The 15,985-nt window shown below is 41.7% G+C and overlaps 1 protein-coding gene across 1 annotated transcript in view; it reads left to right on the top strand.

The window, feature by feature from the left end:
• The window catches only part of ctdp1 (CTD (carboxy-terminal domain, RNA polymerase II, polypeptide A) phosphatase, subunit 1), a 75,388-nt gene extending 59,625 nt beyond the window's left edge, over window positions 1–15,763 (top strand). The window contains 1 exon segment of the mRNA XM_069176421.1: window positions 12,702–15,763. Coding sequence (XP_069032522.1) covers window positions 12,702–12,888 — 187 coding nt within the window. The 3' untranslated portion in view covers window positions 12,889–15,763.
• The last annotated feature ends 222 nt before the right edge of the window (window positions 15,764–15,985 follow it).

The following is a 15,985-nucleotide window of genomic DNA, read 5'->3' as shown; positions in this document are numbered from 1 at the left end:
TCTACCATCACAGCTGGAGCTTCTGCAGGTGTCTGACATTCAGAGTCAGAGTGAAACAAACAGCCTAATTGAATCCTGCTTGTCTCTTAAAACTGTTTCTCCTCTGCTCCTGATTTCATATCTAACTGCATCAACTCTTCTTTTTTTTGACACGCAGTCAGAGCTGCTTCTGTTAAACCAGGCGCAGTGATTATGTGATTTGTCAGGTACAAACACTGTTTGGCAGCCGCACTTTTATTCCAGTGAGCAAAGCCTTTCCATTTATTTTTCTGCTGTGTTGTCCGTAGTTTGTATTCAGACAAACTGCTGCTGGAAAGGTGAGTGAGAGTCTGTTGGAGTTGCTATAATGTCGGCTGTCAGATTAGTTGTGGAGTGTTTGTGGAGTGCTCAGTGTTTCCTGAAAACTGCGTTGTGTAGGAATGTTTGGTCGAGAATAGGTGAAACCTGTAACTCTGTGCTGCAGCAGCCTTTGCCCACATGTGCTTTGCCAATACAGCTCAGCCTTCCTGCCCCTATTAGAGGATTCATACCAAATATTAATGACTGATAGGTAAAACAATTAAATGATTGTTCTGATAATGGAATTTCAATAATTACATCCAGTAATGCAACACAGGGCTGCAGACAGAGGATGCCACTCGAAACCCGGCTGTGAGTGAGGATTTTTAGCTGTCTGCTTCGCCCCTCTCTGTTCTGCTGAGTGTTTGCATGAAGGCGGTGCTTGTCACTCACAAATACACACATATATAATATTCACATAATGTAATAATACACACAATATACTATTCATATGTTTTCACGAGTGTATAATAACCTGAAACTCGTATTACCTTCGAATGAGCCCTTCATATCTCCATAGGAAGCAGGTCCTCCAAGGAGCGCACCACGTGGTTCCGCCATGTTTTTACGGTAGCCCAGAAGGGACAAACCAAACACACTGGATCTAGAGAGGTCCCGTTGTGAGTTCCATCACCACCGTAGATTCTCCTACATGTTTAAACGGGGAGGGTGAGTCCGAGCTGAGGGGTGTTCAGTTCAGTTGGTTGCAGTTCGCAAACTCAGTAGACGCCACTAAAGCCGACACACTGCTCCTTTAAGTCAGACTGCATCTTTTATCAATCGCGGACGTCGTGTGTGAGCGCTGAACTTGTACACACATGGCTGTGTTGCCAACAGAGAAAACCCAACCCCCTGGTCTTGTACACTGAACTGATGTATCTTCATGTTAAATCATGCAAAGTCAGCTCAAATTGCAACATGACGACCAAAATATCCGACATTCCAGATATCCAACCATCAAATTAAATTAATAGAGCAATGATTATACATTTCCTGGAATATCATAGCATTACGAAAGGTGCACTCCAGGTTAGGAGAATTGGTGTGAAGTCATTCTGTACAATTTTCAATGATGTTAATTCCTGGGCCGAGCCCAACTGATAGTGGATATTTGGCTGATAGCTACATTTGGTATCAGGCATCTTTTCTTTCTGTTTGAGATTAATCAATTTATTAATTTTGACTATTCCTACATTGCCCCTTTCACTGCATTATGCTGATACCAATTGAATTAGACGGTCCATATATCGCTTGGGCTCAGCAACCTTTAGCCTTTTCGCATGTGCCACTTCTTTCTGCTGCTCAGCTGTTTCCTGCCATAGTATTATCCTGGCAGCTACCAAAGATGTTCGTCACATATAACCATTAGTGGCAGGCCATTAACATAGCCGACCGTACCAGTGCTTCAATACACAGTTCAGCCATGAGCCAGGAGGCTATCTGGCTTTCAGCTTCTAATATAAGCTGTCTAGCTGGTCACTGTGAGATCTGCCTGTCACCATGTCCTTGCATTTTTCTAACTGAGTGCAGCGCTTGGACTCCCGACATATTGTCAGTGTCATGAAGCATCAAACATAAAATCCTTTCAGGTATGAGAGTAAACAAAAGAGTGTTGAAGGCCAAGTTTGCCTCATAGAGTAGATCAGTCCATCAATCAGGCCCACTTCCCTTTCGTCTGCCAATGAATCCTGACACCTGAGTCCTAACACTGCTTTGACAGATGCAAGAAAGGAGGATTACGACTGAAACACAGGTTTAAAAGAAGTCGACAGTGGTCCGCCTCGCTCGGCTGCCCCTTGAATCCAGCAGTGAGCTTCTCTTTTCAGAGCAGCAGGGAGAAACGGCACTGTGATCCCCATGCCCCCTTATAAACACAATTCAGTTCAGCGGTGCAAGAGGGGGCGGCAGACTGTGAGGAATAGGAGTGCTTAGTCAGGCTTTTCACAAATATGAAAAAGAGGAGGAAGGAGAAAGTAGGAAAACCAAAACTGCAAGTGATGTGACCCAGTTTGTTCCTGCGGGCTGATGATGCACGCAGTTTTTCTCTTTATGCTCCTGCTTCGGATTGATCTCACTACGAAGCACAGAGATGCATCTCGGGGGAAGGCTGGCCCGTTAATAGCCATTGCTTGTCATCGGCCATGCACACATGCATAAGCTGTTTTTCCTCACAGAGATAGTTTGCACAGTGTGTGTTTCTGTGCGAGGAGAATGCGTTTTTGCTATACTTCTGAGGACCTCACATAGACTATATATCTTCATTCTCTTACTTTATCCACTGCTTCACATATATTTGTAGTGTTAGATTTTAACAGGTTAATACAGCTTTATGGTGAACATAAAGCGCTACTTTATGATGAAGTATTGAAGTTATTTTTGTGACTGTGTAGGTGTGTGTATGCAGTTTCTTTCACATGCTTGTACTTTAGGTTATGATTGACACTAAACCAAGAATGTAGCTTCAGCTGTTGGTCCATGGAAAGAGCAGTAGTGAGAGTAACGGCAGGAGCACAATTTATTCTTTCTCAAAGTCAAGAAAAAGCCAAAGACGATCTCCGAATTCGTATCTTGCAATAGGTTCTGAAAGACGTTTCACCTTTCACCTCAAAAGGTTTCTGACTGGCTGATGAGTCGCCCCAGGCTCAGATAAACCACGACATGGAGACTTTGCAGATATACTCCAAGTTTTTTTTATAATGTTGGTGGCAAACTATTATATCCTCTATCTCAGCAATTTCTCTGTTGAAGGTTTAGTCATAATGTTCAGAGGATTGTCAGATGATGAAGCATTACACTGCTGCAAAACCTGACTCATCTTCAGCTCTTTTTGCCTGATGAGTCTGTTCACACTGTGGTCTCATTTAAACAAATGAGGAGGCTTTGTTTTTTTGACACTGGTAATGTTGTTATGAGCGTTACTTTGCCTTTTCCAAAACAAGAAGAAAATGTAATTAGTCAAATTAAGCTAAAATGTTTCATTCTTTTAACCCTTTGTTTATGCCAAAAGCTAATTACATCTTGTCTTAAACTTGCTCTATAAGTGAAGACCAGACAAAATAACCCAATTTAACAACAATCAAAGTGTTATTATGAAAGTCAATGCTCAACACACTTCCCGGGTGTAATCACAGCTGATTGAAGAATCAGATTATGGTCTCCACATAAGGCTCAGTGTTACGAATTATGACAGCTGCCAACAATGGAGGTGTTAAAAGAGCAGCACCTCATTACGAGTCACCTCTTCACTCTGGGGCAATTAGTCCGCAAGGGAGGAAATGCTTTGAGCTCAGAATCTGCTCAGTGCTCTCCACCCACTGCCTGGAGAGATGAGGAGCGCGTCAACGGTGGGAAGGTGGGAGTATCAAAAGTAGTCCTGATTTTAAAGCTGTAATGCAGCTTTATTTCGAAATCTTCATGTTAACGTGCAAATTGCAATAATTGCAATCCAACCGTAATTTCCTTCTGAACACCACCTTTGTACTTGGCACAGAATATACCTCTTTTTAATTAGTCTAAACCTCACTCAGGACCTGTGCTTTTATTCTTTCTACTTCACAGCCTTTCTCATTTCAACTCTAAGATGAGAGGCTTAAAATTCTGTTTCATGTCCAATCAAACAACATCCATCAGGGGTTTATTCTTCAGGAGGTATCTGGCTTCAGACAGAGTGGAGCAGATCTTGGTATTAAAGCTATAAATCAACATAATTACCTGGAAGCCACTGGATGAACTCAAAAGAGACAGTATGTACAGAAAGAGTGAGTCAGGCTCCTTGTACTTGTCAGAGAGACACTTCATTGCATTGTCATTTGGCAGATTTTCTTTTTGATGTCAACTAGGGAATGAGCTGCAATAGAAGATTATGATGTTGTATAGTATAATCAATGATCCTACCTGATCAGCCCCCCTTTTAACAAATGTCCGCTATCGAGGGATTACAAGCAATCTCAAAAGAAGAGTTTGACATTTTGAGAAATAAGCTGATGTCCTATCATTCCCAAGTGTTCAATAATTAGGTTTGTCCCACTCGATATGGGAAGCCGGAGCCAGAAAACAGTGAGCTCAGCAAAGAATAATGACTAGACAAAGGGGGTAAAAGCGCCTCTGGATATATCCAAACGTGACACCAGTTACCTCCGTCAGGTCATTAAGTCTATTTTTTTTTTTTTTTTTTTTTTTTTTTTTTTTCATCTTTTCACTGCAGTTTTTGTACAGATAGAGAAAATATATTACTTTTTCATTAGAGGACATTAGGTGAATTTTATGTGGGCAAGCCAAGCTAGCCACTCACTTATATTTTGAAACTGCTACAACAGCTTAAAACAGCTTATCTTAAAATGTCATACTTTTCTTTTAAAGTGGCACACGACCAATTTCTGATTTTCTTTTGCCTCTGGAGAAGCTTTCCAAAACCTGAAAAAATATCAAGCTTGGAGACAAATATATTAGCAAAAGGCTAAACATTAAAGCAGTACAGTGGTGCTTAAAAGTTTGTGAACACATTACTAATTTTTATTTTCTCAATTTGTTCACAAACTCCTAACATGTCCATCTTTCTTCTACCTGACACACTTCCTGTTATTTTGCCGACTGGACTCGTGACACCTCCCCTTTAAAATGGTTAACTATTAACTTTGCACATGACTCAAGTGAAGCGTGCTGGTTTTGCTCGTATCCATTGATTATTCTGTGTCATTTCCCCTGCCGGGGTCAGAGGTTTATTTGCCATCCAGAGCACTTATGCAAAGTTCTATAAATCCGTCTGAGCTTTGGATAGATGCATTACATTTTTCACTCTGCTATTTTGAATGTCATTCCTCAGCCTCGCTCTCACCTGTCATTGTCAGCTCACTTGAGTAGGCTTTAATATTTGTTAGATATGAGATCTAGCAGTGATGTTTGCATAGCTCTGGTAGAGTATAGAGACGGAAATCCCCAAAGCAGAAATTCATCTCAAATATTTAATGAGCCGGGACACTCCGAGTTTATAAATGAATTAAGCACCGTTGGAACTGGTACAAAGAGTTTTCGGTCTTTTCTCAAGGACAGTTTGGGTTTTTATGGGTAATTTTTCTGGCGCATTGCCTCCCAAGAGAATTGAACCTGCAGCCTCTGCTTTATAGGAATGTGTCTAAAACTAATGCCCCAGCCTGTCGTCCAGTAACAAAGTCAGGCAGCAGAGTCCAAATGTGTGTCGAGCTCCTGTGAAAAGGTCCTTGCAGCCTTGTCAAAGCCGGTGTTGCCAAGAAGTAGACAGAGAAAAGAAGTAACTCATATGAAAGAAGGCCTGGGGGCTTCAATCTGATTCGGCTGCCTGTAGCCGAGTCAGAGAGGGGGTGGTTTGATGCAGACATTGGTGACAGGGGTGATATAAATGACACTGACAGTTAATTACACAGTTGACACGCTGCGTCACACCTTTGTGACACTCGTTGCTCTGAGACATTACTGACAGTGAGGGATGTCACATATGTGTACTGTCTCGTGAAATTTTTTGAAAGAATATAATGATAATTTCCCGGTATTTTATGTGAAAAGTCGTTGACTATTAATGTCACAATTGCTACTATTTTTTCCACTATTAGTACTATTGACCAATTTACTCTTATCAGTAATTATGTTTAGGCCACAATGCAGACAAAAAACGAAAGTCTAGGGACATACAATGAATAATTTTAGTTTGGGGACCAGTGTATCAGCAGTGCTTGACAGCCACAGTACAAATCACACACAGTGCTGTAAAACAGAAAGCCATTGATAGCCATTAAAGTACCACTAATTAAATCCAATACAAGCCTGGAAGGTAAAAGCTGTGTGAAAAGGCCATGGTACCTTCCCTATTATTCCTTTATGAGCCACACGAGCCATGAGCCATTTTTACCCCGTGATTATATGGGTCTGGCGACCCTCCATCGGGAATCGTTTGCGGTTGTTACATCCTACTAGGCGTACACCTCCGGTTCGATTTAACCAATCAGCGCGCACCTAAACCGGCCGACACCCTGCCACCTCTGCTTCTACCTACCGTGTCCACCAAAGCATTTTTTCCTGAGTACAGCATATTTTTTTAAATAGTTTTAATGAATGGCAGGAGCTTGACGACGGACTGAACGTTTATTCTGTGCTGAACGCTCATCGTGCGACGTTTTTTTTTTTTTTTTTTTTTTTTTTTTTTTTAAGTCAGCGAGAGTTAAAAAAATCTACTAACGCTGCGCTCATCACCAGTCGTCCAATCACAGTGAAGGAGGGGCGGGACAAATTCAGTTAACCAGCGACACTAGTTTCTGATTCGTCCGCCCTTCAGAGTGGCTGAACAAATGCTAATACGAGCCGAGTTTTCAGACTGTTCCAAACACAGCTGGCAGCTCTTTCCCACATTTTTCCACAAGGTGGTGGAGACCAAAACAAAACTAAAAGGGGCTGAATATTGGCCTTGCTTATAGTCCATGAATTTATCAGTTTTCTGTTAGTACCTTTAAAATCAACACCATGAAAAGGATTATTTTTCTAATTCTTTATTCTGACTCTCAAGATACTAACATTCCCATATGTACATTATGTGCTGTAATTGTTCCTCTTGTCCATATTCTCCAACAGATCCCTTCTGATTGCACCTCTCATGTAATAATTATAATAAAGGCCAAAATCCCGAGCTGCAGTTTGAATTTGATAAATTATTGGATATCTTTCAAAGTTAGTCTTTGAAGTACAAAAGTTGTCTTTTGTACTTCAACAGATTGAGCTTGTTTGCGGAGCGACAGCAGACAAACAAAGAAAACAAAGAGAGAATTATGTACTAAAAAAGACTGTAATTTGTACGATTGTGTAACTCAGACAGATGAATTCTCATAAGAGCTTCAGCTGTCATTCACAATGCATTTTTACAGCAGAAGAAGGACTGTGGATTTTGTCTAGAATCATGTTGGGGAAAGGATATCTTCACAACTGTGAAGCACACACTTTCAAAAAAAGGATCAATTACAGTGACCATAACAGTTTTAGTGCTCAGAGAAGTTTTGTAAGACTTGGAAAAAGCTAACCGACTACCTGGTAAAGTTGCTACTCCATGCACTGTAAATTTATTTAGGTTTTTCTGCCACTAGATATGAGGAGATTAATGCTGAAAGGGGATCCGCTTTGTCGATTGGCAGCTTTCTCCAAACATATTCAATTTCTCCAAGATGACCATCCTGCCTCGAAGCTTTCTTCCACGCCGCACTGTCCTGCTGTGTTTCTCATTTCCTCGCAACACGTCTGATCGAAACTGACAAATCCCTCATAAACCCAGAAGAAAACGTCTGTATGAAAACAGCTCTGTGCATATGGAACTAGTGAATGCATGAGGGACGGGCGTGTATCTATATAAGCATCTGTAGTTGACGCATCCGCAGTATATGATATGGGATTATAGGGAGAAATGGAGCAGTATGATACCAGCATTGCAGAGTAGTGTCCCTTCTGCCCTCGGTAGGCTTCAAACTCACAACTCACAATAAAGATCCACTACATTGACTGATTTTAAGTTGGTTGAATATAGGCTGTAGCTGTTTTAAATGACCTGCTGTGTATGGATGGAAAACGATTAAAGACTGTGGAAGGATACGACATTAATCTCAGTCGGGGTCCGTTGTTCGGGTCTTTGTTTGAGTGAGCTCTCCTGGGAAGTTTTACCAAAGACTCAAGCCAAGTAGATTTGGTGAGGCCTTAAAGTTTAGTTCATTATTTAGTTCATCACCTCCCGTCTCTGTCTGCTGTGCCCACACTTTATTTTATCCATTTGCCTTCTTGCTCTCTCTCTCTCCCCTCGCTGCTCTTTCCTTCTCGTTGCAAAAGGAGCTGTCAGAAGTGTTTGAAGTCATTTTTCTCTGCGACTTTCCTCACCAGCCGAATTGGGATACCTTGGGTAGAGTTCACAGCCCTGCACTTGAATAAAAGCTCACTTCTTTATCAGCAGGGATAGTTACTGTGCCCATTTCTGTGAAGGCTTTCCCGGGAAGTCCTTTTAAAACGCTCCACTGAGTGCCATTTCGCGCTGTCTGGATTGAAGCACGTAAAAGGCCTCGTAAAAATGTATTTCCTCCTGGGGCAGGAGCGTTATTTCTGACTTATATCATCATTTTGTATCACTTGAGTGTCTCTAATGAGGTGTTGGGGCGGGTGTAGCTGCAGGATGTTTGTTCACCAGCAGGTTGGATGGCCTCCTGACTCCCTTAATGCAATCATGCTCCCATAGTACATAGACAGAAAAACATCTGAGTAATGGCCTGAACACGTGTGCCTGTACTACCTGGCACCGTTTTACCTCCTAAACCATCAAAACTGAAAAAAAAAAAATGTAGTTTCTTGCCCAAATTTTAATCTCCAAAACCCGTCTGGGAAGAGTTTAAAATGAGATTGCCCAAAAACAAGTCATTTGATTTGGTTTCAGTTTTCACTCAAATTATCCTCTTTGTAGTTACATAAATAACAACAACTCCACATGAGGATTTCTACCCAACAGGTCGGCCCCGTTGTGCTCCTCGTGTCATCGACAGCAGCTTGATTTAAAGTGCTCTCTCAGGGCTTTCACTCTGTTAATTTTAGCTGTCGACATTTTACAACTACTGGACAAGCCAATATTTCTGTGTAATGGTTGAACTTCTGTCACTGACATAATAAGAGTCAGAAGTTCCTCCCTAACACTTTAAAGTTCATTGTTAGCCACGTCCTGAAGCTGTGATGGCAGATTGGCCTTAACAGCTACATCTTCACATTTTCTGACCAATAAGAGATCAAGAAATTAGGAAATTTGAATGAAAGAAGTCCATCAGGAGTCAAGAGTCATATACAGCTAGTGAGGTACAGGATGAGATGGCACTGTACTCCAGGACCATGAAGCCAATTAGAACAACACAGAACTAGATCATGTGCACACAAATGATTTGAATACAAATGATGAAATGGAGGTGGGTGTGGGTACTTGGATTAATAGCTGAGGACTTAGATTGGATGTAATGATGCAAAACAGAAAGCAGTGGGGGGAACGCGCCCCCCCTCCCTCCCCCCTGCTGTCTCTGCTGTTAATGTTTGGAAATGGGAGAAGGATGGTGGGGTATCTGTGTGGAAAACTCTCTTGTGTGTGTGTGTGTGTGTGTGTGTTTATTTATCTGCACACTCGCACACACTCAACCGTAGTGACTCATAGAGTGTCAACAACCAGCTCAGGTAGCAGGAACAGTGACACTGACGGTGATACTGTGGGAATTGTAGCCAAAATGAATAATAATGAATCGCTCATTTCGCTGCAGCTCAGCCTCACGTTACCCTCTGACCGCTGGGACTCTGAAAATTAAACTCAGATACAGCGGTCTGTAGTAACACAAACACAACCCTTTCCCTCACACACACACACACACACACACACACACACACACACCCACCACGCGGTCTGCAGGGGTTCACTCTCGCTGTCATGTCACCGAGCCACTCGTCTGATATTAGCCGACATCTGACCTTTAATGAACACACAGCCAGAGAGCCCCGCTGTTGTGGGATGTTGGCGAGGTGTCTGACAGCAGCGCGGTCTAATGAGACGGACCCCTCTTGGCAGAGCCGGTGTCAGACCTCCTCAATAACCGCGCAAACCCCCCCCCCCCCCCCCCCCCCCCCCCCCCCCCCCCCCCCCCCCCCCCACCCCTCCCGTACACCTCATTAGCATCATGCTAATAAGCCACTCTGCTGAGGGTGTCATGGAGAAGCTGGAGAGGAGTGGAAAGAGGGATGGCATGTTTACATGCGTATCAAAGAATTCTTTAGCCACTCAGTGCTTTCCTTCATTTTTTTTTCTTTCTTTTGTTTTACACGTTTCCTCCGAATCCACTTGAGTGGCTTGTTTACAGCAACGGACGACATTCATTAATTCCATCCATTCCTTGTTGTAAATGTAAAACTAAGTGCTGACAGAAATGCATCTGTAACACAAAGCGAACACTTCCTCAGATTCTTGCTTATTTTCTTGAATCACTCGGTTTCGGAGTTGATTCTTTATTTGTGCACATTTTTAGCCTGTATTTTATTGAGGCGGCGTTTTGTTTTGTTTGTTTTTTGAGTGGTTTGCGTTGATTCAGAGAGTGACATGAAGAGATTGAGCCCACTCGCATGTCTGCATGTTAAGCTCGTCTCAGTTTGAAAACGTTCAGCCGAGCTTAGCATGCTGAATGTGGGTTTGTTGTATCATAAGAAGCTGCTGACTTGCGTCTTTTTAAAGTTAGAAAAAATACAAGTGCCAGAAACTTTCTCTTTCGCCGGGTCAACAGGACTTTGTAAAACTGACAAAAGAGTTGACGCACATTACCCACATTTCTTCTTCTTTTTTTGACGCGCGTTTCAGCTGCAACAAAGAAGAAATAACTTATTTTTTATCTCTGCTAATCCAAGATAAATATTGCTGCCTTTTAATGGAGTTGTATTTACCGAGTAGCAACTAGCAACGACGTACTTGCGACTAAACCACTTGACCGCCGAGCACACTGTGCACACGACTGCCTGTCTCATAAACACATGCTTACAACTTTCATTTGAGGTCAGCACATGCTCGTCTCAACACACACACACACACACACACACACACACACACACACACACACACAGAAAACAAATGTAGAACTTTTTAGGAGGGTTTTTTTTTTTGGGGGGGGGGGGGGGGGGGGGGGGTTAATGAAAAATATGTTCCTATTCCTCAAAGTATGATGTTGGGTTTATGTCATAGCACCACCGGCGCGATCGGATCTCTAATAGCCGCCCTGCATGCTGTAAACTTTACAATCCAAGTCTTGTTTAGCGAGTTTGATCTCTTTTTTATTACGAGGTTCTACTATTCTGTCTTCAGGTGGTTAATGGAAGCACAGCTTTATCACTTTGATGATAATGGGACCGTCCCCACCGTGGTTTCAATCCTCTGAAGCATTGTTGGGCTCATTTACACTTAAATTTTATGAGATTTTTTTTTTTTTTTTAACTCCGAACCCAAAAGCTCCCCGTCGCACGCCTTTCTCTTTTTCTCTTGCTAACAGTGTTTGAGCCTCTCCCTCTGTCTATCTCCGTATCCTCCATCTTCGGATCCCTGGTTTGCTGATTGTCGTGAATCTCCCGTCCCCACATCACCGTTTTGTTCTTTAACGTTGGAGCGCCTTTCCATCTCCCAGCAGCTCCTCTCACTTGGTTGTGAGTGTCTTCAGCTCATGTGACATGTACGGAGAACGAGCTCCTGTTAAGTGCACTGTGGCTCTCAAGGGAACATGCTGTGCTGAACACGCAGTACAGCAAATTATTTCTTTTCTTTTTATGTGATTTCTTTTCTTAGCGGAAGTAAACCGTGCACACTTATATTCCTTTTACATTCCGGCAACACAAAACCTCCAATTTGCTGACTACATGCTGAGAGCTCAGTGTTGCTACATACGTATGTGCGATGTACAAGATCAGTCTGAAAAGGTGTGTGTGAAGACACTTCTACAAACTCCCCAACAGCTTGTGTAACTAGGTGTTTGTTTTTTTTTTGTTTTTTTTTGCCTTCTATAAATTTAGAGAGGGGTTTTGGTAAGTTGTTTTGAAACACTGATATCCAGAACATCGAATTGGTCTTCTTAGTGTGAGAATTGAATGCAATCACAGCCAGTGGAGTTGGAGTCATCCAAGCAGGTGTTGGAAACGTTCGCGCACGTCTTAAAAGGACAATTTTGCTATTTTTCAGCCTTGGTTTTATTCTCCTGATTATCTCCATCCCGACTAACACTGAACGCACCATGTCCATACGTTTGTTTGGGAAACACTCCACATATATCCGGGCAAGCAGCACAAGTGTCCTAAAACTTTACATTTAAACTTCATTTCATTATTCACCAAATTTCAATTTCATTACAGATGCTCATCTCTGAGACCTACAAAGCCTCCAAAAGGTTGTGGAGAACTTTTTTTTTCGCAACTATTTTTGCCCGACCTTCAAAATGATTTCTGTTAAATAATAATTCCCCATCTTGACCATTAGGGGGCTGCATAGAGTCCAGTGAGAAGGAAACGCAGAAAGTCCAACCAATTAGCGATCGTAATGAACTGTGTGACTCACAGGAATTTTCCGGCGAGACAAAAAAAAAAAAGCTGTTTGGTTAGCTTGCTAGTAAACTATCTTCTTATCAGCTACTTCATCCAAAATGTTTCAAAAGTACAATAAGCAAAGCACCAAATTGTGAAAAGGTTTCATCATGCTACGTTGTTCCAGGATAGTAGAGATGTACAAAAATCCTGTTCTCGGCAGCAGCCTCGAAGCGGAGGACTTAACAGTTAACAGCTCTCTTTCTAAACCATCTTTTCTGTTGTGCATCTAGAGGCCACAAACGGAAGCACGATGACGCCAAGGAGGAGGACGACGGCGACGGCGTGGGGGACAAGCGGGAAGGCGTCGAGTCCACTGACGAATCTTCCAAAGACTCCAACGAGGAAGAGGAAGGCAGCAGCTCGGAGGCGGACGAGATGGCCGCCGCCTTGGAGTTGGAGCTCAATGACTTTATGTGAGCAGGAAAACTGAAGGAGAAAGAGACAACAAAAACCCAACCCCAGTCGGCCCCACGAGTGGTACCTAAAACCTATTTTTCTGCTTTGAAATCATTGTGTAATTAGGATGTATGAGCCATGAATGTGTGTTGTAATAAAAACTGAATGTCCTGTACAGAAATGGCTGTGTAAATAAAGGCTTAGGTTTTTTTTTTGTAGTATTGATATATAGCCTTTTTGGCACACACCCTTTGATGGAAAACATTTTATTGTAAGATAACAAACTGTAGGAGACGTGAAATTTGATACTTTTTTTTTTGGTTGTTTTTCTATTTCAATTTTTATATTGATGAGAAAACGATGATTGAAATAATAAAAGTGTAAATTTTGCTGATTGTACATGCCAAAGAGTTTGGACAAGGATTGCAGAGGCGTGCAGCTAAACATTTTACTCTTGACTTCCAGTTTTTGTTTTCTTTTGGCCTCCTGGTCAGTGTTTTAGGGTCACATACCACCAGCGGATCTAGACGTTTGAATGTGTTTCCTCAAAGTCACTTCCATATCGTGTTTGTGCATTTGATAACGTAGTGATGAGGTTCGCTGTTTTGATATAGGGGCCGTCGGTGCACTGACTCCGTAAACCGAACCCGACTTAATGTTGTTTTCGTACAGCTCACTTCTCTGTCGTCAGCCACTTCGATTAGTGATCTCACAGCTAGAAAGAACAGACTTTCACTAGTCGTGTACACAGGAGCGAATCGCTCGCTAGACCTGCTTTCTTTAAGTGAAATGTCACTCCGTTCATCAAGAAATCTTTTTTTTTAGTTTTTTCTCAAATTTGTTTTTACTGGCTACTTCAGTGGTTTCTCGCCTTGCAGATCATTTTCATTTTTATCTGTCTACCTGCTGAGATTTTTGACTCGTGATTTTGTGCGTATCGTGGCCGACAGCTCAGCACTGGAGCTTCAAGGAATAGTCCGTCATTTTGGAAAATATTCTTTCTTGCTCAGAGCACAAGCATTGCGGCAAAAGAGGAAACAGCCAGTCGGCAGCTAATCTGCAACTATTTTGATAATTAAATATTAATTTTAGTAATTATAAATGTGATAAAAGCAAAAAATTTGCTTTTTCTGGCCTCTCAAATGTGGGAATTTTATGCTTTTCTTTGTCATACGGTGGGAAACTGAACATCTGGTCATCATAGTCAGACTACAACATTTCAAGGCATTAACTTGGAAAATCTAGAAAAATTTTGGAGCATTTTGAGAATAGAAATTATTATTGTCACATCTAAAGTCCATAAATTGCCAGGTTATAATCGTTTGTTTAAACCATACAAAACCTTTTTTTTTTTTTTTCAGGGGATTATTTGTTTCTTCTTACCGTTTCTTGTTTGGGGGCAGTAATTTTCCATAACTGTTTTTTCTATGGATGACAAGATGTAACATAGTGAGAAGGATTTACTACTCTTAAGCAAAGCCAGGCTAACCGTTTCCCCCTGTTTGCAGTCTTTGTGCTAAGCTAAGCTAGCCGGCCGCTGGCAGAGTCTTTCCCAAAACCTTGTACTGTTCCTTTAAGGAGACGTGAACAGATCAAACACACGGAAAGGAAAGCTTGTCAGTATTTTAAGGTCACATGCACGCCATCAAGAAATGTTCTGCGATTACAGACGACACAAACGAATGGAGGAACCAAAATTTCCTTTAGAGCCTGAAAACCCGTCAGTGATGTTAGAAATAAAGATAACGAAGCTCATTTCAGTTTGAACGTTCTGGTTCTGCTGTTATTGGCTTTATACCAATATCAGTCTTCTCCTCCTTAAGAACTTAGTTCTGCTGTTTGTATACGGCTCTCTCTGTTTTTCTGTTTGATTGTGTTGTCTGTATTTGTAGCACATTTCTGTGTGCAACACTATTTGTCGAAGTGTTGAAAAAGGTTTTCTGATTGTTGATGTTGTGTTTATTTGCTCATGTTTTCTTCAGGTGCAGCGTGTTGCGCTTTTTCAGCTGCCATAAAAGTGCATTCAAAATATTCAGCTGACTCATCTCCCCTGAAATGTCCTCAGTTGTTGTTTAGTTGAATAATTAAAATTTGACTGTCAACAGATTTTTTAGGGACTATTATTTTTGTTCGGTAGAAACCAGTTCATTTTGATAGGAAAGGAGGCAGAAATGTCTTCGAACCCTGATAAACAAAAACATATATAATGGCAGCATGAGATCACGTCTTTTTAAACTTGCTTTTTGGCAAGAAGTTTGTCCGATGTAAGAATGCGATGCTTGCTGTTTCAAAGTCGGTGTTTCCAGTGACGTTTGTTACTTGTCTATCCACAGGAAGTGATAGACTGAAACCTAAGCCCCCTGGCAGAGAGCCGTAAAAGCAGCACTCACCAGCATCATGTCCCTTTGGTGGTTTAAACCAGCCCGGTTGGTAAATAATCCTGTATTTATAGGGTTTCATTGTAAAAAGTTTGGGAGCCGGACGAAGTTAGCATGTGTTGCACTGAGGTGGCTCACATTCACCAAGTCAAACCCACGAGTCTGCTTTTTGTTCTCACCCTCTCAACTTCTTAACAGTGATGATCTTCCTTCTTCTGCATTTCAGCTGTACAATTTAATCATTTTAATAATCACTGTCCTGAGGCAGGATGTCTGTTTGGATCTCTGTCCAGTCAATGTTTTACCATTAACTTCCATTCACCTGCTAAACCCACAAAAAAAAACCAACCCATGAACAATATTTTCCTTTTACAGTTACAGCTAGTCTGTTTGTGTTAGTGGTGGTTTTATCACAAATTTAAATCCAACAACTGACATGTAAAGTATTTGTAAAGTCTATTTCCTACTTGACCCACAGAGAAAAGATACTTTGATTAAATAAAGATGTTTCTAAGTAAAAGCGGAAGTGGAGTGGGGTTTATTTTTTTCTAAAGATGAAATGTCTTCAATTCTCCGAACAAGATCACTCAATCCTACGCCAGATAAAAGCCCATTAGCCTTTAGCAGCTTCCTCTTTGCTGGGTTTAAACATGGGCATCATAAGTACCACACATGCCGCTCAGCGTCATTAAAACACTCCGACCCATTAGGGCCCGTTCCATCGTCGCCGCTCGGGTTGA

The sequence above is a fragment of the Embiotoca jacksoni genome, unplaced genomic scaffold, assembly GCF_022577435.1.
Source record: "Embiotoca jacksoni isolate LCO1_2020_lvr unplaced genomic scaffold, fEmbJac1.0.p SCAF_7, whole genome shotgun sequence".
Lineage (NCBI taxonomy): Eukaryota > Metazoa > Chordata > Actinopteri > Embiotocidae > Embiotoca > Embiotoca jacksoni.
The sequence above is the reverse complement of the archived record's forward strand: the minus strand, read 5'-3'. Positions and strand labels throughout refer to the sequence as shown.